Source organism: Grammomys surdaster, unplaced genomic scaffold (genome assembly GCF_004785775.1).
Source record: "Grammomys surdaster isolate TR1022 unplaced genomic scaffold, NIH_TR_1.0 190, whole genome shotgun sequence".
In the NCBI taxonomy this organism is placed as follows: Eukaryota; Metazoa; Chordata; class Mammalia; order Rodentia; family Muridae; genus Grammomys; species Grammomys surdaster.
In genome coordinates, this window is record NW_021604635.1 from 8,801,711 (window position 1) to 8,823,571 (window position 21,861).

Here is a 21,861-nt window from a genome sequence, read left to right on the forward strand (position 1 = left end):
ACGTCAGGGTACAGCTGCAACTAACCATAGCGCGAGAACTCGCAATCCAGGTAATTTCGTTTGTCAATCGAGTGTGTTCTTTTTGTCTTTTTAGATGATGCTGTAAATTTAATCTCATCTGGGAAATTGAGTATTTACATAAGTGGATGTCGTATTATATTTTACGTCTATTCGTAAGTCTTTAATCTCGACAATATCTAAACCATGTCTCAAAACAAATTTTAAACAAGAACCTATTGTCTAATAAAGTCAGATTTCATCTAGCTTCCCGGGAATAGAGAAGCGAATTCACCAGCTCACAGGCCTTCCTTGTTTTGGACACACATTCGATTCATGGCGGCTACTGAGGGATTGCGCAGAATCCGATTTTGGGGGGTGGGGGGGAAGTGTCGTCGCTGCTTTTATTTTCAAGTAAACAAGACATTCCAAAATTTAATTTCTATTTCTACAGAGATGTTGATGTTTGCATACATTGGTCGACATCTACAAAGCAACTGGATATTTCTTCACTTTTAAATAAATAGTAAACTGCTCCTTACAGGTGGCCACGTCGCATGCCATATACACAGTGAGCCCTTGAGAATTACTGAAGGAACTACATAGAACTTTAGAGGATTTTAATTTCCAAAACGATACATATTTGCTCCTTTGCCTTGGGTTATGAGGCTTCATGGCTGTGGGTATGAAGCCAACTAACATTTGCCCAAATTTGCCTTTATGAAGCAATTATGTCTTAAAATAGGTTCTTAAAGAAGAAAGTCATTCATTCAAGTCATCTTAGAAAATTTATTTATTTATTTTATTCAATCATGTATTTAAATAAATAAAAAGCATTTATTTATTTAATCACTGTCTCTCAGTTTGCTAAAGTCTGAGAATGGAGATGTTAATCCTTAGGGATAGGAAAGACCAGGGAGACTTAAATTTTGTATATTTAATGTTTCAATTCCTATTAGAACAAAGCTTTACAGCCCTTTGACCTGGGAAATTGACTCCCCCCAAGTATGGTTACACGAAGAGTCTTGGAATAGGGGTTTAAAGAAAAACAACATACCCAAGAAACCTAATGAGGAAAATTATGTCTCCTGGTTCACCTAAAACTCTGAGGTGGTGAGAAACACACATGCAGTTTTGATTTTTTTTTCTTTCTTTCTGCTCCAAATTGAGTGTTCTTATTCAAAGACAGTATGTCCAGACTGGCCTCTTCCTAGCCCCATCTCCCAAGAACGCAAAGAAAAGAGAAAAATCAACCGATCAATTATCTAAATAAAATAAAAATGTACCCCAGCACTTGGAAGGCAGAGGCAGGGATTTCTGAATTCAAAGTCAGCCTGATCTACAGAGTGAGTTCCAGGACAGCCAGGGCTACACAGAGAAACCCTGTCTCGAAAAACCAAAACAAACAAACAAACAAATAAATAATAAAAATGTATACACAAATAGCAATTATTTTTCTGGCCCCCTTTCCTTTTTCTCTTAACAAATGTTTTTGCCTTACTGAGGTGAAATCACCTCAGTAAGTTAAGGTATCATTAACTTTCTTTATCAACATATAAACACTGCGCTATAATTGACTGTGACTTTTGAGTTGTTCCTTAACATTACACGGCTTCTTTACCTAAAGACTCTTCACACTGTTGAAAGAGTAATAAACATTCTTGGACTTCAGCCTAAACCAAGATGCAGAGAATCACCAAATGCTGAACCGAGATACCAGGCAATACAGGAGGAAGAAAAAAGTTTGCTACTGCATCACTTCATAAGAATGAGAAAATCACATGTGGACTTCATTCTCTTGTATATATCAGTATTTTAAAGATTTCTTTCTACTGCTGGAAACACCCATGCCTATATTATATTTATTATATAATAAATTATGACTATTTTTCTTTCTTGAAATTCAGTATATTATAATGTATATATAGTGAAGGGGTAGGAAAGAGGAGACGGAAAGGAGATGGGGGAGAAGGGAAAGGGAAGCTGCGACTCTGTGTAGCTCTGGCTGTCCTGGAGCTCACTATGTAGACCAAGCTGACCTGAAGCTCAGACTCTGTCTCCAAAGTGCTGGGTCAAAGGTATACACCTCCACACCCATGTCTTTTTTTTTTTAGTGTAATTTTTCATCCATGTAAGATCACTGTAGTAATTTCAACATAAATGAAAGAATAATTTTAAATCTCTTTCAATATATAGATACTGTAGCACGCATGGATAGTTAGATGGTTATACATATGGAATCAGCAATGTATGTTACTGTTACCACCTGAGTCACATGGATGATACTAGAAACATTAGTGGAACTTACTGAAATGAAGAGCAATGTCACAGTAAAATCTGTGGGTACATTAGGTTTCAACAATTTACATGGTCCATATCCCTCAGTCCTAAGGCAAAATGTCGTTTTATGTTAGCATCTCTAACATGACTGTTTATGACACAGTCAATGAGAACTCACAACTGTTGTCATAAGACTAGCACTCTCAATGTCGCTGTCACTGTCTGAGTATAGTGTGAACTTGGTTGTTAGTCTCATTATCATAACTGGACAGATGCAGCCTCTTGGCATTTCAATCACCAAACTCTCTAAAACTATGCGAGGGAAGAAAGCTGGCATTCTGAGGCCTCTTGATGCTTTCTGCTGACATCTGGCCAGAGCAAAAGAGCACCAGAACCAACCTTTCAGGAGCGTAGTGATTTCTGAAACATGATGTCTTAGAACAACACTTTCATTAAACACTGGGACATCTTTTAAGAATGCCAAACATTTAGACTCTAAAAAAATTTTTATTATCTGATAGTCATGCATGCCTGAACTTGAGAGGAAGAGGCAGAAGGAGGGTTGCTACATGTTTGAAACCAGCCCAGTCTACATAGCGATTTCTAACCCCACCTGAGCAACACAATAGGGCCCTATCTCAAATATAAAAAAGAAAGAAAAGAAATCTCTCAAAAATTATTCAAGGTGCAAAGAGAAAGCAATGCTATGAAACATAAACACTAAGAATTATCATTCAAAGTATTATTAAGGTTATCCTAATTGGGAATTAATTGGAATAATGAGACTACTTTTACTTTATTTATGGCTTCCATACATGTCCATGGGAAATACATAAGTCACACACCTTTCCTTTGAAAACAGGAACTGTGTCGTTTTATTTAAAATGGTCTTAAACTTGCTGCAGAGCTGAATATAATCTTGATCTTCTCGATCTGCTTCCCAAGAGCAGTCACCATGTCCAGCCAATAAAACAATACCTTTAAAGCCTAAAAGTCAGTCAAATATAAAATTAAAATTCTAAGAGTCGGAATGAGAAAGTTCTGCACTCAGGCTTGATAGCTTGCACAGTATGAACTGGTAGTGTGTTTCACCATTGATGCTGTTAGTACAAACGAAACAGAAAATTACTGTTATTGTCATCTATTGTCTTCACTATGAAATGGTATTAAGTGCTGTGTCTAAAAATGTTTCACCAATGTGAAGGCTTACCGCTGGATGATTATTTTATAGAGGGAACTGTCCCAGTGACAAGTATCCCTTGGGTTCCTATAAACACCCACACACACTTACTGTAATAACCATAATTAGTCTCACAAATAAGTAGTACATACACACACTGGTGTTGGTTTTCTGTTTGTTTTGTTTTATTGTTTTTTGCTTGGTTGGTTGAATTTGTTTATGTGTTTTGTGTTTTTGTTTTGTCTTTCCAGACAGGGTTTCTCTATCGAACCCTAGCCATCCTGGAACTCACTCTGTAGATCAGGCTGGCCTTGAATTCTGCCACCTGCATGCTTGGATTAAAGGCGTATACCACCAGGTCCCATCTTGTTTGCTTAAAATTTATACATAAGGTATTTCCATTCCTGGTCCCTAAGGAAGAGGAAGCAGCCTGTAAGATAATATTAAAAATCTAACTGTGTCAGCATTTGATGTACAGTTTTCTCTCTTCTGAAGAAAATATTTATGGCAATTTTAGGTCATAAGTTCACTGAAATAACTGTGGCAGGGCTTTTCAGCATAAGTTCAGTATTCTACCATGATAGCTGAATCATATAGTCTTTATTCTACTTAGCCTATAAGTATGAAAAATGAAAATTTTTTCATAGGCATGTTTAGTCATGATGGTTTCCTGTAATATCTTTCATTAAAAACAAAGCAAAACAAACAATCACTTTATGTAATGCTAAAAGAAACCAAGGAGAAAAAGCTTGACTGAATGACCTCACACCTATATGGGTTGGTTATCCAAACATACTTTGTTATTTTGATTTTCTTGTTGTTATTGTTGTGATGGTAGTCCTGGGGTTTGAACTCAGAACAAGTAAATTTAGGCAAGCTCTCTATCACTGAACCATGACTCCAATCCAAGATATAAATTTCGGAGTCAAGTCCTAGTTTGTCTATGTAACAAGTTGGTTGGTGTGGATAAGGTCGCATCATACAAGATGAACAAAATAAAGATTACTTACAGAAATATCACAAAGATGAAATCAAGTGCCTGAACTGTGATATTCAAAAGACAACTTAGTCATGTTTTTTGCTGTTTTTCACTACGAATGTCCACATTAAATAGGCTATTTTGTAGGCAGTAAAAATAACAAATTCTATTATACAACTACTATTGGGCTATAGAAATTCAGAAAAAAAAGGGGAAAGAAAAGAACGTGTATAGAATGAAGAAATAAGTGAAATCTTGGGAAAGAGAAAAGTTGAGTTATAGCAAATGAAATGCAAGCTAACTAATTGAAGATTTGAAGCAAAAGGACATAGCCACAATACTTTCACACTACGGTGAATATTTCTGAATGTGGTAGTTGGAATAGGTATGCTCCCTCCCCTTAATCCCTCATAGACTCATATGTTACAATGCTTGGCCCATTGAGAGTGGCACTGTTAGGAGGTGTGGCCTTGTTTGAAGAAGTGTGCCACTGGGGAGGAGGGCTTTGAGGTGGACCAAAATGTAGAATTCTTAGTTCCTCCAGTACCATGTGTGCCTGTACACTGACATGCTTCCTGTCATGATGATAATGGACTAAACCTCTGAAACTGTAACCCAGCCCCAATTAAATGTTTTCCTTTATAAGAGTTGCCTTGGTAACTTGGTAACACTTGACAGCAGTAAGTAAGTAAGAAAGTAAGAAAGACACCAAATGATTCCAGACACATGCTATCTCTGGCTGATTAGGAAGAAAGGGGTTTATTGTGGGACTAAGTACTTATTACATTGTTCCATGCACTAGCATATTAATACTTTTTAAAATTAACTTTGTGATATCTGTGTTTTAATAGCTAATTTTAAACGGAAAAAACATACATACCTTGGCTCATCTACTAAGTACCTAATGATAACTTGAAATTACTCACTACACTTCCCTTACTGCTGATGAAACTGGAGGATTCACCAAAAGTAGCCCAAGTTAACTAAGTAAACTCAAAAATATATATTTAGCTGTATTTTATGGCAAAATTAGAAGCTGCCATAATAGGGTTCAACTGTCTTAGCTTGAAATGAAAAACTCTCTTTGAATGTAACCTGTGTTACATTCTTGGGTAACAGGCTTTTCTTTTCCTGGACTTGTATTACTTTGTCTACTAGATGGAAATAATGATGAAGAAACTGCAGGGTTACAAAATTAAGAGCATACACTAAATTCCTAATACAGCTAATAACGTATTTCCAATGGTTTCGGTTTTATGGTGGTGTGCATTCCCAGTATGGTATCTTTTAAGTGCAGACAGTTGAAGTGGCACTATCAGGTGTTATGTATGTTCAAAGTCACTTGGTGAGTGAAACATAGTGATTACCAGTAATGTTGCCGCCTACTATTATAAAGCATAGGCATTTAATGCTGTTTAGAAAACATGAAACTATTCTCATATGTTTATTGGGGGTACTTGCTACCTCACTGAACTTCACACATAAATGATCAAGTTCTAAAATCGGCCACCTACTTCGGGTCACATCCGCAAGTGAGATGTGAAAGTGCCCAAACCATAATATTTTCCCGTCTATTACTTTTTGTAATTTAAGTAAAAATAACTGCTTGTCAATTATCTTTCAATTCCAACAGAGTTCCTACGATATCATGAGATTCCATGTGGTTGCTGGGAACTGAACTCAGAACTTCTGGAAAAGCAGCCAGTGCTCTTAACTATTGAGCCATCTCTCCAAGTCCATCCCCCTACAATATCAAAAGAAGAATTATGGATGAAGAATGTTACAGGAACTAAACAGATGATTTTGAGGCAAATAAGGTACTTGCTTAATTTGCAGAGAATTTGAACCAGTTTTCAAAGACTTAATTTGAAAAGACAGACATTGGATGAAAAAACAAGCCGCCAAATCCAGTGTGTTCCGTGACCTGTGCCATAAGGACGGGATAATTGAACTGAGAAAAACCTTGTCTTTTCAATAGAAATTTAAGTTATAGCTCAGATGGATTCTATTACAAAATCTGGTTGTGTGTTAGCATAGTTAATGGCAAAAATATTAGAAACCATTTACTGGTAGTGAATTTATTAAGCAATGCATGGAACATGACTTGACATTCCTTCTAAGAGGGATATTTCTAAAATCAGTCTGTCTCACCAGACTATACTAAGGCAATTTGAAGAAACTGGGTAGAAGGAACTATGAGTAATAGAGTACATTTTACATTTTCATGATGGAATACCACGCTGATGCTACAAACACAGCTCAACTTGCCAGTGTCCTTAGAGGTATTTATGCCACTGTGTTCCTGGAAAACAAAACAAAACAAAACAGCTTTTTTAGTGCTATTAGAAAACAACTAGATCAAAGATCTTTACCAAACAGTAAAAAGTCAGCCTAGGAGCCAGGTGCTGGAGGCTAAAGGAGCCAGGTGGTGGAGGCGCACAGGTTTAGCTCTAGCACTTAGGAAGTGGAGGCAGGTGGATCTCTGTGAGTTCAAGGACAGCAGCCTGGTCCACAGAATGAGTTCCAGGACGGTCAAGGATACATGGAGAAACCTTGTCTGAAAAACAAAAAAAACAAAACAATAACAAACAACAACAAACGCCAGCTAATAGGATTTGTTCACTGTCAACATACAGTTACTGATGGTGCCTTGGAGACAGATGAAAAGGCGGGGGAAGGGTTTGTAATGTAACAGAAGACAATGTAACTGCTGTCCCAAATTCATGTTTAAAGAAGTGTCATTGCCAAAAAAAACAAAAACGTATGCACAAAATCATTTAAAATGGGTAATATCATGGAAATTGCCTTCAATCTGTGAATTTTGCAAGAGCCAAGGAATTAATCACAGACAATATAGGAGTCCCTTTAAAGTGTTAATGTGACAATTCAGGAATTAATGTTGACTATGGAGAGACCATTTACTTTTTAAAAGTGAGTTGGTCAAGTTGAGACCAAATGTTGAAAATATTTTATGGTTTAGGATATGTTATCAAGTTGTTTAACTGGCTTATAGATTTAGTACTTTTGTATTTAGCCTGTCGTTTAAGTGGGTTAAATGTATATTCAAGATGAAAACTAACTCATCAATAAAATGTTTCCAATCCAAATAGAAATCCAAATGAAGCTGAAATTATGGCAAGCTCAAATTAAGACAAACAACTTTATATATTTCAACACACAGGCTGAGCAGTTCTATACACAGGAAAAAAGGATGTATTCTTGCTTTTCGTTTGATACAGTTTGAAAACAGATTTCAAGATTTCTGGGAAAAGCATATTTTGGTAAGATACAACCGTATTTTCGTTTTTTTGTTTTGTTTTGTTTTGTTTTTAGAGACAGGGTTTCTCTGTGTAGCCCTGGCTGTCCTGGAACTCACTCTGTAGACCAGGCTGGCCTCGAACTCAGAAATCCGCCTGCCTCTGCCTCCCAAGTGCTGGGATTAAAGGCGTGCGCCACCACCGCCCAGCACAACCGTATTTTCAATCAACATAAATATGTTACTTGATAATTGTCAAAGGAAACACAAAGATTTTATCTAACACTCAATTTAAGATAGTGATTCTTGGTCTACTATGACCCAGAGAAGACAAAAAGTTTGGACATCTCCAACCTAGAGCATGAGTAAACATGGATGCTGAACTCTACTTCCAGTGTTTCTCAGCCTCGAGTTGAGCATTTCTAGTAAGATCCATACTGTAGTGTGCATACTGCTAGACTAGAGAGCTACCTTTAACATTTCACTGCTTAGGGTGATGGGGAGGACCAGATTGGAGCTGAAGCTGTCAGGGAATGGTCTTGTGAACATTATCATGTCCAGAAATGGAGAGGATGGCTTGCATTCTTGGTAGTACCCTATGGAAAGTACATTTGAGTATATCAATACTATTTACAAGAGAGTGCACACTGAGCAGATCTCATGACAGTGAGCAGGTGACTGAGCGTCTCTTCATTTGTAAGTTAGAAGACTCTTCAGCAAGATCAGTTTTGGCCTGGTACTATAAAATGAAACTTTAAAGGCTTAAACAGGTATGAATCCTCTGGTTATTTTATTTTATTTTTGGTTTTTCGAGGCAGGGTTTTTCTGTGTAGCCCTGGCTGTCCTGAAACTCACTCTGTAGACCAGGCTGGCCTCAAACTCAGAAATCCACCTGCCTCTGCCTCCCAAGTGCTGGGATTAAAGACATGCACCACCACTTCCCGGTTTTTTGTTTGTTTGTTTGTTTGTTTGTTTGTTTTTGTTTTTCGAGACAGGGTTTCTCTATGTAGCTCTGGCTGTCCTGGAACTCACTCTGTAGACCAGGCTGGCCTCGAACTCAGAAATCTGCCTGCCTCTGCCTCCCAAGTGCTGGGATTAAAGGCATGCACCACACTGTCCAGCTCCCTTCACCTGCCTTTGAGATATACTCATGTTATTCTATTTTGTTGGTGAGTAATGTTCCCTGAGGAGTTGTAAAAGGCCAAACCTCTAAGTCAGTTTGACAAAATGGAAGGAAACAGATATTCACTTACTTGAATTCAAAGCAGTAAACCTGGCTGCATCTTAGGGTATAATTAATTTGGGTGAAATTTCAGTCATGAAATTTGAAAGCATGTATAGATTACACGAGAAATTAACGTTAAGAAGGGGTGGGAATATTTGTCACATATTGTACCAAGCATGGTGTTGATACTCTCAGCTGAATGTCTCCATTGTAACTTGTTAATATTTGGAATCTTTTAGCAGTGTCAGACACACCAGCAGCTCATGAATGTGTGCTGCTGTTACCTTCTCAGCAACCTCATGATGTGTTGTCCAAAGCATCTTGGAATGCCAGCTTATGACGGAGGTCTCTACATTACAGGTAAGAAAACTGACCCTCAAAGTAGATCCCTTTGGTTAATACTCTGTATGATAATCCTTTTAAAATCTACTTAAGCCCAACATGACACAAGTACCTGTTCCATCATGCGATTGCTAAGTCAGCTAAGTATTCATAAAAATTAGTAACTTCTCTTGATCCATTTCATCTTTAATTGACCCAATTCCTCCCATGTGTTCACAAGGAAATTTCCTTAAATTAAAATGGAGCTAGAAAGGTTAACATCCACGTTTCATAGTGTGGAATTCTAGTTTCCTTTCCTGCTGCTGTGATAAACAAATGGTATAACTGAAAGCAACTTGGTAAGTGTGGTTTTGAATAGCTTTGACCCCCATAGATTCATGTGTTTCAATGCTTAGCCGTAGGAGGTGGCACTGTTAGAAGGTGTGGCATTACTGGAGTGGGTGTGGCCTTGTTGGAGAAAGTGTGTCCTTATGTAGGCAGGTTTTGGAAGCCTCCTATGATCAAGCTCTGCTCAGTCTTCAAGTCTGCCCAAATCTGCCAAGTGTCCCCTCCTGGCTTCCTTTGGATCAAGATGTAGGGCTCTTGGCTGCTTCAGCACTGCATCTGCCTGTATGATGCATGCTTCCTGCAGTAATGATAATGGACCAAAACTCTGAAATTGTAAGCAGCTCTAATTAATTGTTTTCTTTTATAAGACTTACATTAGTCATGGTGTCGCTTCACAACAATGAAACCCTAGTAAGACAGTAAGGAAAAGGCTTATTTCAGCTTACAGGTACATCATCAGAGGCAGAAATCTGCAGTCAGGAACTGAAGCAGAAACCATGCAAGAATGCAGCTTATTGGCTTGTTCCATCTAGCCTGCTCAGCTATCTTTCTTCTATGGCCAGGCCTCACCTGTCTGGAGTAGCACTGCCCACAGTGGGCCATGCCAACTATCAGTTCAGAAAATGACCCACAGACATGGCCACAAGTCAATCTGATCTGAACCATTTTTCAAGTGAGGTTCCTTCTTCCCAGCTCACTCCAGGTGTGTGTCAAGTTGACACCTATAGCTGACTATGACATGTTGGTAGGTGAAAACTTTCCTTGTGGGTCTTTAGAATCTCTGAAGTCAGGGAAAATGGATGAGCACAGTCCAGTGGATCTAAGTAGCACTAAGCAATGAAGAAAATACTTCTCAAGTTAGTCACTTACTCATAAAATGCTCATACAGGGGCTTGGGGATTTAGCTCAGTGGTAGAGCCCTTGCTTATCAAGCACAAGGTCCTAGGTTGGGTCCTCAGCTCAGAAAAAAACAAAACAAGCAAACAAAAAACAGATGCTCAAACAACTGTGACTTCTATAGTCTAGGACTCAATAGTAAAAAAAAATGAGAAGTTGCCACAATCTTTGATGCTTCTTCTTTGCCAGTTTGGTTCCCCCTAAATTTGTTTGTGTATATTTTTTTAGGGATGAGCAAAATTGAATTTTAAGGGGGAAAACACCAAACAAATGATCCTCCCTTCACTGAGTGAGTAACTCAAAGGCAAAGACAGCCAGTACTTTATCATCTCATTTAATCCTTATCACAGGCAAAAATAGTGATTAAGACTGCTAAACTTGTAAGGCCACACTACTTTTCAAAAGCAAAGTATGCTCCTTTGTGTGGTAAGCACTCATGAAAGTGACCTGATATAATGCCAAGCCCAGATTTGTTGTTGCCAAACAACTGTTAAAATACAAAGCCCATGTAACACATACAATGCCACTGTATTATGCAGCACATGCCTGGAGTATAATATCCTATTTTCAGGGTTAATTTTTAGCTATTACAATGTCTGAAGTACGTAACTTCTGAATATAGTACATATCTCTAAATTAGATGATACAGAGACATTTTATTCTAGAAAAAATATGAATCTACACTAATCTTTAGAATTAGTTAGAATTTAGAGAATATAAACCATAGTGTCAATTGAGACTCAATCTATTCTCTATATATCCAGAAATAGACTGAGTTGCACAGTACATTTTATAAAGAACTCATTGTATTTTAGGTATTAAAGTCAATAAAAATATTTCACCCTCTTTTAACCCACTGTTCTTTACTAATCGTCATTTTAGCTAGATGACCCGACTTACACAAAAACACGTGCAGTTCATAGGAAGAAAGTAATACTGTTTAACTTTTAAAGATATATTTACTTCGAGATTCATTAAATACTGTTCCATATAATTACTACTGGCCACGTTAAAATAAAGGAAAACTGATTTTATATGTCATATAAATATAAATTTATATACGAAATATATATTTAGCCTCCATATGTAACATGAAAACCTGAAATATCTTATTTTTCACACTGTGTTTGTAACTTAGTGTATAAATGAAACTTATAGCAAATCTCAGTTTAGAGCAGATAAACATGCCCAACACCAACCCATGATTAAGGCCGCCAGTGTATCAGACGACACATGCCTAGAGTCTAATAACCTATTTTTAGTATTAGATTTACCTTACAATGTTCAAAAGCAAATTACAAGAGTATTCAACATAAAGTGGCATTATTATGGCAGATGAAAAATTATACATTAAAAAGTCTAAACCTTGGGGCTGGAGAGATGGCTTAGTAGTTAAGAGCACCAGACTGTTCTTTTAGAGGTCCCAGTTTCAATTCCCAACAAGCACATGGTGGCTCACAACCATCCATAATGGGATCTGATGCCCTCTTCCAGTGTGTCTGAGGAGAGAAACCATGTGCTCACCTAAAATAAATATGTCTTCAATTAAAAAAAAAATTAACCCTGGTCCAATTATTAGAAAGAGAATTTTACTATTTATCAAATAGCTTTGCAAATTCTTCTGATGTCAATCTTACTAATGCTTTGAAAACTATCACCATGGTTTTTAAGGCAAGATACCAAGATACTTCACATGTACTTCAAATCTTTCTGGTCACCTGAGTGGTTTGTTTTGTCATTCTTTGATTTGCTGACAACTCTGTGCATAACATAGTAGCTGCACTAAAGAACTAAAATACCATTAGCTCTAGTTTCACAAGGTTTCTAAACTCTGAAGGAAGTAAAAGTGAAACTGAAATAATATCTTTCTCTACTTACTGTACTATGGTAAGATTTGCATATCAAGTCTGAAAGAAATGGAATGTATCCATTTTCCTTTTCAAGACCTAGCAGAAGGCCTTAATCAAAACTTGTTGAATACTCTTGTAAAAGTAACTTGCTTTTGAACATTGTAAGGTAAATCTAACACCAAAATGAGTAATTATGTTATTTTCCAGCAATAGGGGTCCCTAAAAAGGTTATCTCACACTGGGCAACATAAATAATACAAGACAGAGAAGTTACCATAATAGGCCTTGAAGTATTTGACAAGTGGAAGATAATGATAAGGTTAAGAAAATATTTTCACAGATAAAAAGGTCTGAGAATAGTATCGCATGGCAAGTACTTTATAAGTGTCTGCTTATGAAAAGTATATTTTAATAACATGAAAATATCATCTGTGGAGACAGAAATTATGAACCTGAAGAAGTGGAAGTATGGTGGTACTGCACACTTTGTGTGGGAAGATCTGAAATCTCAGTAAGCAGTTGTAACTGTCAACCTTCTAAAGCAGGAGAAACATTACTGTGTTCTCTTGGTACCCTTGGGAAAATGTCCATTGTGTTTTCATTTAAGGAATCGAATAATTCAACAATCTTTGTCAATTATACAAACCCATTAAGGCAGGTTTAAGGCCAGGGTGGGAATTAAAAGGAAAAAAAAGCCATCCAACAGGGTGCCATGCTTTTATTTACCATCATGCATAAAAATGGCAACGAATATACTCATAGTACAGTGCTAATCTGACAAAGTACTTTTACAGCTATGTGCAGTTTGAGAAGAGACTATCAAGACAAGCAAGTTACATATTTACTTTGCCATGAAAACAATAATTTGACACATTTGATAAAGATCAAATTATCCAAACTGTTTCTAAGAATTTGTATTAATATTGAAAATTGTTACAAATATTCAAGTCTCAATATTGTAAAGCTATTGTTTTACAACATTCCAAATGGTTTCAAATGAATGCAAACAAAAGCGTTTAAATTTTTTCTGTAAGTAGAAACAAGTAGCATTTTACTAAATATTGGTAAAATATGGGTACAATACTACACTTTCACTTATATCAGATCACATATAAAGAGTGGAAAATAACCCAAACTTGCACTGCTTCTTTAAAGAAGCACTGACTAGGCAACGTTCAACACTCAAAGTATTTTTCCTGAGTCAATTATTTCTCCTTCCATCACCACTGACTGACCAAGATGTGAAAGCTCTGAGTCCTGTCTTCATTCTCAGCCCAATTTTTATCTGACTGATTTTGATTCTAAGCCTTTTTAGTTCACTTTCCCTGCTTAGAGTACCCATCAAAGTATCTTTAGTTCTTCCATACATTATTAGGAAGAGTTCAGCTGTTTCCACCTAGTTCTGCCTCCCTAGAAGCTTTTTAGGGCTTGCTAACCAGGCTGGGGAGTGGGTAAGAGAGGAGACAAGGCAGAGTTCTGTGGCCTCTTTTACAGAGCATCCTTTCAGGAAACACCAAGTATAAATGAACCACAACTCATGATCTTAAGGAGGTTTCTGAACTACTTTTCTTTAAAATAACAGGAGAAAGGTGGGAGAGTGAGGGTGAGGAGCACAGGCAAACACAATGGACTGTGGTATAGCCTAGAAAATATTGCAAAAAAGTCAAAAGATAACACAGGTGACCCACTCAGGCAACAATCTTTAGGTCCAGCGACTGTCCGAAAACTTTGTGCCTACATTGCCACATGCTGAACAGATAAATAGAAGGGCCCCCAGATAAAGCAAGACATCTAGGTGGTAGTAAAGGGTTAACACTGAAAACAACAGGGTCCAAACAGTGTAAAGACAGTGTAATATACAATTTCATTGTTAAGCTTAGAAAGGGTACAAGCCATGGCCATGAGCCAGCAGATACTAATTCAGAACAGCATGGGGCCCATGTGAAAGCAGAAGCATGTCCAGAGTCTTAATCACAAGGTGGAGACACTATCCAGACAGAAGATGCAGAAAAGTCAGGAGGAAAGAAATCAAAACACTGCGTACCCGTTGGACTTGCTCAAGCACAGGTGAGAAGGGACCTGTTCCAGCTGCATTTTCAAGCACAAAGATTAACCTGACTGGAAGCCAAAAGGCCTGGGAATCTCCACTGGCTCCCTTATTGGGCGACGTCGGGGTCTACGGATTCCTTCACGAGACAGGTAGTACTGCAGTGGGTTTGGCCACAGGTCCTCTTTGATAATCTCGGCGATTCTGTCAGATTCTGGAAGGCTGTGGTCCGAGAACCAGGTGAAGAAGCTGCAGATGAGGTCTCGGTTTCTGCGAATGAAGGACTGGGGCTCATGCCCCCTCCGCCATATGATTGGAGTGGAAAGAGACACCACTCGACCAGACGATCTCACTTCGTATTCCTTGACAATCAGCTTGTTTCTGAAGTAGGGGTTTCTTCGAAAAAAGAACTTGAATTTGCAGCCAGTCTTAGGGTGTCTGAGTTCCTTCACCTCCAGATTGGTTACGTACCTTAACATCTCTGCATCCTGACCCCTAATCATGGCGGACAACTGAGGGTGGTTCCGGAAGGCAGTCATCCAGAAGCCTGGGATATTCTGAATGATGTAGTTCCTCCGTTCCAGATAGTGTCGCCGCATCCGCCCAAACTTCTGCTCCAGATGCTGGAAGGCCCTGTCGGCCTGGGCATTCACAGTGTCCAGTTCCAGCTGGATGGCCTCCAGCGGGTTCGTGCGAAGATCTATGCCCAGATGCCAGGGCCCCGCCGCCTCCTGCGCCTCCCTCACTCCTCCACTCGCCTCCAGCATCTCCAGTGCCTCAGCCGCGGGCTCCTGCTCCACCTCCATCACCTCCTCGCTCCCTTCAGTCGCCCCTTCCGACTTCCCTTCCGCTGCCACCGCGATGGCGTCCCGTTCAGTCGTCACGGTCCGGGCCTGGGCCTCCTCCGCATATTTCGGTGTCACGAACGCCGCTGCCGCGGGACCCTGGACGGGAGGAGGAGTCTCTCCCAGCCTAGCTGCGGCCACTCGCGTCTGGGGGCCAAGGCGCGCGACACCTCCGGGAGCCAGGCTCCCCACGATCCCAGCGCGGGCCTCACCCGTCACCGCCTTCTCCTCGCCGAGCAGCGGACGCCGGCCTGGGGTCCCCGGGACAGTGTCAGCATCGCATAGGCCGCGGTGGTCGGGGACGGGAGTCCCGTCGTCCGGCTCTTCGCCGCTCATGTCGGGTCGGGTAGCACAGACCTCAGCTTACACACAACAACCTCCCGGACCAGGCAGCTCCGCCCCCCGCCGTCTCTAGCCCGGTGACGTCACAGCCGCAGCCCGCAAGCATCGCGAGAGTCTGCAGCGCGCCTGATTGGTTCTTCAGCTGGGGTTGACTTCCGTATTTGTTTGGCTTCTGTAAGTGTAGCGGGTTGCGTTTGTCACGTTTATTTCCGTAAAGGAATGTCAGTCACCCTAGGAGACTGAAGGCTGCGGCGGGGCTTCTGGAAACCTCCTCCGCATCCGGGCTGCAGCCGTGTATGTGTGTGTCTGTGAGTGTGAGCACAGCCTCTGCACTGCCTACTGTCCACGGTGTGCAAACAGTTCATCCACTTACCACTTCTGTGAAAAAGGTCAAAATACCGCCTGGTGTTCGAAAAGGCTAGGAGCCAGAATGTCTGTATTTAACCAAGATGAATGCCATGGTGTTCCTCTCCGCTCCCCTTTCACAGGACTGAAAGGTTAGGAAGTCTAGCCTGTGTGATGGCCCTTGCCTGTCGTCTCAGTCCTGAGGAGGGTCGTTGACTTAGAGGCTAACCTGGGCTGCATACACGCTGGCTCAAAATAATAATAAAAACGCAGTTCTAACCTCTGACGTTACCGGGGAACGAAGCTCTGTAGGTTTGTTTGGGGGATTATTCTTTTTGGAAGATATTTTGTGGTTATAATTAATGATTGTTTTTACTGGTGCGTCTGGCGCTGTGATACACACCATATTGTATAGTTCGGGTAACAATCCTGTGATGTATTAAGATATCCATTTTATCGAGACAAGGAGAAACTCCTATCAAAATAACATAGAAAATGACAGAGCGATGATTTGAGCCTAGGGGATTTGATTCCGGGGCTCTCTGAACAGAATGTGACATCAGTTTAAGACATTAGCATAAACGCATAGTCAATGTCAAGTTGATACATATTTTCTCCCATCTCCTTTCCTCATTCATAAATAAATTAATATTTAAGAACACTTTCATTTCCGTTCTGTTTTGAGAAAAAAGAAGGTAGTTATTCATGGTCCTCAAATTCAAATTTACGAGAACAAATGTCACCTGTATAACAAATATTTCCAAAACCCTAACCATTTAACTTCTTTCGATAAAGTTCATAGACAATATAACCAAGCTACACACATAAATAGAAAACTTAACAATTTTACTATAAAACTTATTGTAGTGGTGGCGATTTTTGGATAGCAAAGGGGTCACCTACTTAGGTCATTATATGACGGGGCGTTTATCACACAGTGGTAAATGCGCCAATAAGAATGATGTGGTTAGAAAATTACACATCTCATAAAAGTTACTGTGGATGGAGAGTGACACAGATGTCTATATCAGGTCTTCTGAAACTGTAATCCAATTTTGGTGAAGTTCTGGATTTATAATGTCCCCTCCTCTCCCCATTGCACTGTTTCTTCCACACAGAGAAATGAATTTCTAGTGTTAAATACTTGCTAGGCATGTTATTCCCAATGACTGTCACTAAAGGGAGCCACTTGTCCTTTAGAAACTGATGCTGCACCGATGAGAGAATGGATTCTTGTAAATGAAATTGACCCACAGTCTTTTATTGAGACTAAACTGTGATTGTTAAATGATGCATCTCAGGCGTGATTCGTTTTATTATGATTTCCCACTAGCCATCAGACCGAAGTGTTCCACTTGGTTCTGTTTAGTCTGACAAGGTCCCCATTTGTCTTGGACTTGATTCAAGTTCTATTATTATTACTCTTTTATTTGACCTGGACAAGTCACTTCACCTCTCTAGGCAGGTAAAGGTGCTTGCTGCCTAACCTAAAGATAAGTTTAATCCCCAGAACCAGACCAATGTGGAAGAAAGAGAAAATGATTCCTGCCAGTTGTCCTTTGTTGTGCATGTGTGTGTGTGCATGTGTGTGTGTGTGCCCACACACACTCAAAACCAATAAATTAATTTGATTTGTCTCAACTTTTTCTTTGTTTTTCTTTTTTTTCCTTTTATCTTTTCTTTCTTCTTCTTCTTCTTTTTTTTTTTTTTGTTTGTTTTTCAAGACAGGGTTTCTCTGTGTAGCTCTGGCTGTCCTGGAACTCACTCTATAGACCAGGCTGGCCTTGAACTCAGAAATCCACCTGCCTCTGCCTCCGGAGTGCTGGGATTAAAGCTACTGCCACCACTGCCCTGCTATTTAAAATAATTAATACTTAAAATGAAAACTATCATTTATATTTTAGAACTCTAATATGAAGATGACACAAGATGTAAAAAGTAAAAAATGATATGTAAAGTAGTTAGCATTATAAGCTTTTAATTAACAGAACATAGTAATATTACTTACATTTTATGCTGAAGCTTACTTGTATTTTAATTAAATTTTTGTACACTAACTTAATGATTTCCTATAGAGCATTAATTAATTAGATAAAGGTATTGAGTGTGTGCTTTATGGAGGAAATGAACTTGACTTGGTTCCTGCTTTGGATAAAGGCTGACTGACCAAGCCAGCTCAGTCAGTCAGCAGGTTCTCCAGCTTAAGAGTGAGGATTAAAAAGAAAACAGACAATTACACAACACTGCAGCATGACCCCAGCCATTTCTGAGGCTGAAGCGGGTTTTTTTCCCCCAATCTGCTTTTATACCATTTTAATTACATGCAAGTAATAAGTCAGTTCTAGGTTGAGGAACAAGCAATACAATAGATGCAAATAGTCAAGGAACAAGCAAGGCAATAGCAAAGTCCTGTGATCACTGCTTCTCATGATGACCAAGATATCTGAGCCCACTTCCCTGTCCGAGCCCAAAGTCATATTCTTGTCTGAAGCCTACTTCTTAGTGCTAGCCTAAAATCTGATTCCTCCCTGAACTGACTTCCCTGTTCTAGCCTAAAATTAGATTCCAGCCTGAACTTACTTCCTTGTCATGACTCAATGTCAAATTTCTGCCTGAAGCCCACTTCCTTGTCCTGGCCCAATGTCATATTCCTGCCAAGTGTCCCCAGAAGCTCTCCACAGCTGACCAGCATAAGAGGTGAAGCCTGGGGACATAGGAAGCATATTTGCACAGTACTCCAGCTACTGCACTGTGCATTCTACACTTGTCTAATATAACTACCACATCCATGCAGCTACTACTGTTGTATCAATCAAAGAGAAATAAAATTGTTAGCTCATCAGCCACACTCACTTTATTTAATGTGCTGAATGGTAACAGGTGAGAAATGGCTGCTAAACTGAAGAGCACACAACATCCCTCGTGAGACAGTTTGGTTGGACATTTTTTAGACACAGCATCATGATAGGGGAAAGAAGGAATCCTGGAACTAAAATGGCCTACAAGAAGACAGCAGAGACACCACTTATAAATGCTTTATGCAGAAAAAACAATGGAATCCATCCTTTAGTTCACATTATTAAAAGAATATATTTGTATGTGTAATATATATTGTATAACATAGTTGTATGTATTGTATATAATATAAACACATAATTTATAAATTATCTATAATTTATATAATATAGTAATATATATAATCATACATATAATATATAAGTAAATTGGGAAGACATAGTAATATTAGAAGTACTTACTGCCTCACATAATATCAAATAGATGATCCAGATGTCTTGCTCCTTCACTATGAAACCCACAGTTGTAAAATAGTTTACAAAACTGAATAAGCCATCACTCTCTGGAGAAAAGAACAAAATGAATTGCAGCAGGTGCTAGAAGTCTCACTTGCAAAATTTGAAAATTAAATTATTTATAAAATCAGAAAAATAAATTATTGTTGACAAATACCCACTATACTTTTGTAAAGTGATAGTGTAAAATAATATATAAGACATTAGTATGTTATATAGGTGTTTTAATGTCACTGTGAACCATAGAGACTTAGCTGGTATAATACCTGAATTTAACAGGGAAGCCACTTCATAATATGGCTTTTGTATCTGAAACATTTCAAACTCATACAGCTCAGAAAGTACATACAAGGCAAAATATTTCTGTGTATTGACTAAGTGCGGGGCATATATCTGTAGCCAAAGTTCTTTAAAGAGTGTTTCCATGAATTTGTGTTAGTCACAATTCATTAAAACTCCAGACCTCATTCATAATCTTACAAAAATACTTTCAAATATATGAGTACAGACTCAGCGTCAAAGAGCCTTTTTAGAACAACTAGACCTTCATGATTAAAACCACAATAAATAAATAAGTAAATAAATAAATAAATAAATACAAATAATGAGCCCTCTTATCTTAAAAGGAAAATTCCATTAAGTTCAGTCATTTTTGAAGTAAAAATTAATTCAACATGAAAGGCTAATATTTTGATATCTAATTTGATGCCTTAGTTGTCATAATTCTTCATCTTTCAGATGAAAACTCTGCCTTGTGAAATATTTGACTCTAAGATTATCCTGTAACTTCCTTTGATTTGTAAGCAAACATGCTATGCATATCTGTTTTGAAAATGTGAAGGCTGATTTGGAAAGAGATCATTTGGTCCTTCAATTTTCAGTAAAACAGTTCATAGACATTGAACTTTTGCCAAATAACATGTGTTGTGCTAAATGTATCCATGCCATAGAAGTAAATTCACTTTGTTGTGAAGATCAAGATACCTCTGTAAAGTCATATTAACCACTCCGTAGTGGAACATAGATATAGCCCTGTCTGCCTGACTTCAGAGCTCTTCCTGCTATATACCATGTTGCTTTTCTGACTTCTTGAAATCTGTATCAACATACAGAAACCTAAAAGTAACTGCTGCCTTTTTCTGTTGACATTTTTTCCAGAACCTGTATCTTGAATGATAGCACCCAAAGAATTCCTAAGCAATGTTGTCTGCATTGAGTGAATGAATGATTCTACCTTTGTCAGAGTTAAGAGTTTCTGTTGCTGAGATGAAAGCACCATGACCAGAAAGCAAGTTGGGGAAGGAAAGGGTTTGTTCAACTTACACTTCCACATCGTAGTTCATCACTGAAGAAGTCGGTGCAGGAACTCAAACAGGGCAGGAGCCTGGAGGCAGGAGTTGATGCAGAGGCCATGGAGTGGTGCTGCTTACTGGCTTGATCTTCATGGCTTGCTAAGCCTGCTTGCTTATAGAAGCTAAGAACAGCAGCCTAGGGACGGCATCACCCACAATTGGCTGGGCCCTCCCCATCCGTCACCAGTTGAGAAAATGACTCACAGGCTTCCCTACCACCTTAACTTCTGGAGGCTTTTTTATTTCCCAATTCAGGCCCTCTCCTCTCCAATGGCTCTACCTTGTGTCACGACATAAAACTAGCCAATATAACCCTGAACTTAAACAACTGTGAAAACCTTAATGTAAGTTACAATGTATTAATCTAAATATAAAACATAGCTTTAGAAGGTACGTATTCTTCAGTAGAAGCAACTATTGTACGTGGAACAGTTTGTAAAATTATGTTATGGGAGTTGGGGACGTGGTTCAATGGCACGGTGCCTGCATGGCATATGTGAAGGCTTAGCTTTAACATCTACACTGCAGGGAAGGACAAAGGGAGGCAGAAAGGAAAGGATCCGACCCGTTTAGGATGCTGTGTAATCCTATTGTAATCCTACGTGCAATCCTTATTATCAGACAGTTCTCCATAGCCCTCCCCCCCCCAAATGGGGAGGGAGCAGCTCAGTCCTCTCCTAAAGGGAGAAACTTTTTCAAGCAATTCCCCTGTGAGAACTCATTAAATTCTTTTTCCAGAATTGCATCACAAACAAAATAAAGTAGAGACAGCACCTAAGTTTGCTTCGCCATCCGTAACACCCAAGAGTAGAGGCATTTGCCACTTGTTCTTTCCAGACACAATAAACTTAAAACATTCTTTACTGCACACAGAACACTGAGAATGTGATACAATTCAGAGACTCAAAACATGGTCTGTGTTCACTGGGGATATATAGCACTGTGGAAAAGATAGAGAAATAAATAATCAAAACACCAGATGGTAAATACACCAAGAGGTGAGAGTAAAGGACTTTGGGTAGGCAGAGAAGGGATTTCTATGATTGCAACTGGTAACAGAACCGAGTCAGGATTCACAGAACAGATAATTCTGAGATAAATCCTCATAAGAAAAATAAGATTATAACAAGAAAGGGAAGTCAGACAAGTTCTAGGCTGACAAAACACACCAAAACACAGGCAGGAGTTGAGCCAGCTTCAGAGGGAAAGACAAGATGATCCTTAGGTCCAATGCTTCCATAAAATGGAATTCAGTGACAGTTAAGAACCTCCCTTCTGTGCTGTTA

The 21,861-nt window shown here is 39.0% G+C and overlaps 1 protein-coding gene and 2 long non-coding RNA genes across 3 annotated transcripts; 2 read left to right on the plus strand and 1 right to left on the minus strand.

Annotated features, from left to right (window-relative positions):
• Positions 1 to 19: 19 nt before the first annotated feature.
• On the plus strand, positions 20 to 7,618 carry LOC114622598. The gene is made up of 3 exons (XR_003711645.1): positions 20 to 50; positions 6,070 to 6,253; positions 7,547 to 7,618. It is a non-coding gene; the product is annotated as an uncharacterized LOC114622598 (long non-coding RNA).
• Positions 7,616 to 20,408, plus strand: LOC114622599. Its single transcript, XR_003711646.1, has 3 exons — positions 7,616 to 7,717; positions 9,157 to 9,277; positions 20,382 to 20,408. It is a non-coding gene; the product is annotated as an uncharacterized LOC114622599 (long non-coding RNA).
• Positions 13,036 to 15,623, minus strand: Tspyl1 (TSPY like 1). The gene has a single exon (XM_028769001.1). The coding sequence runs from the start codon at positions 15,559 to 15,561 to the stop codon at positions 14,443 to 14,445; it is 1,119 nt and encodes a 372-aa protein (XP_028624834.1). The 5' UTR covers positions 15,562 to 15,623; the 3' UTR covers positions 13,036 to 14,442.
• Positions 20,409 to 21,861: the final 1,453 nt, after the last annotated feature.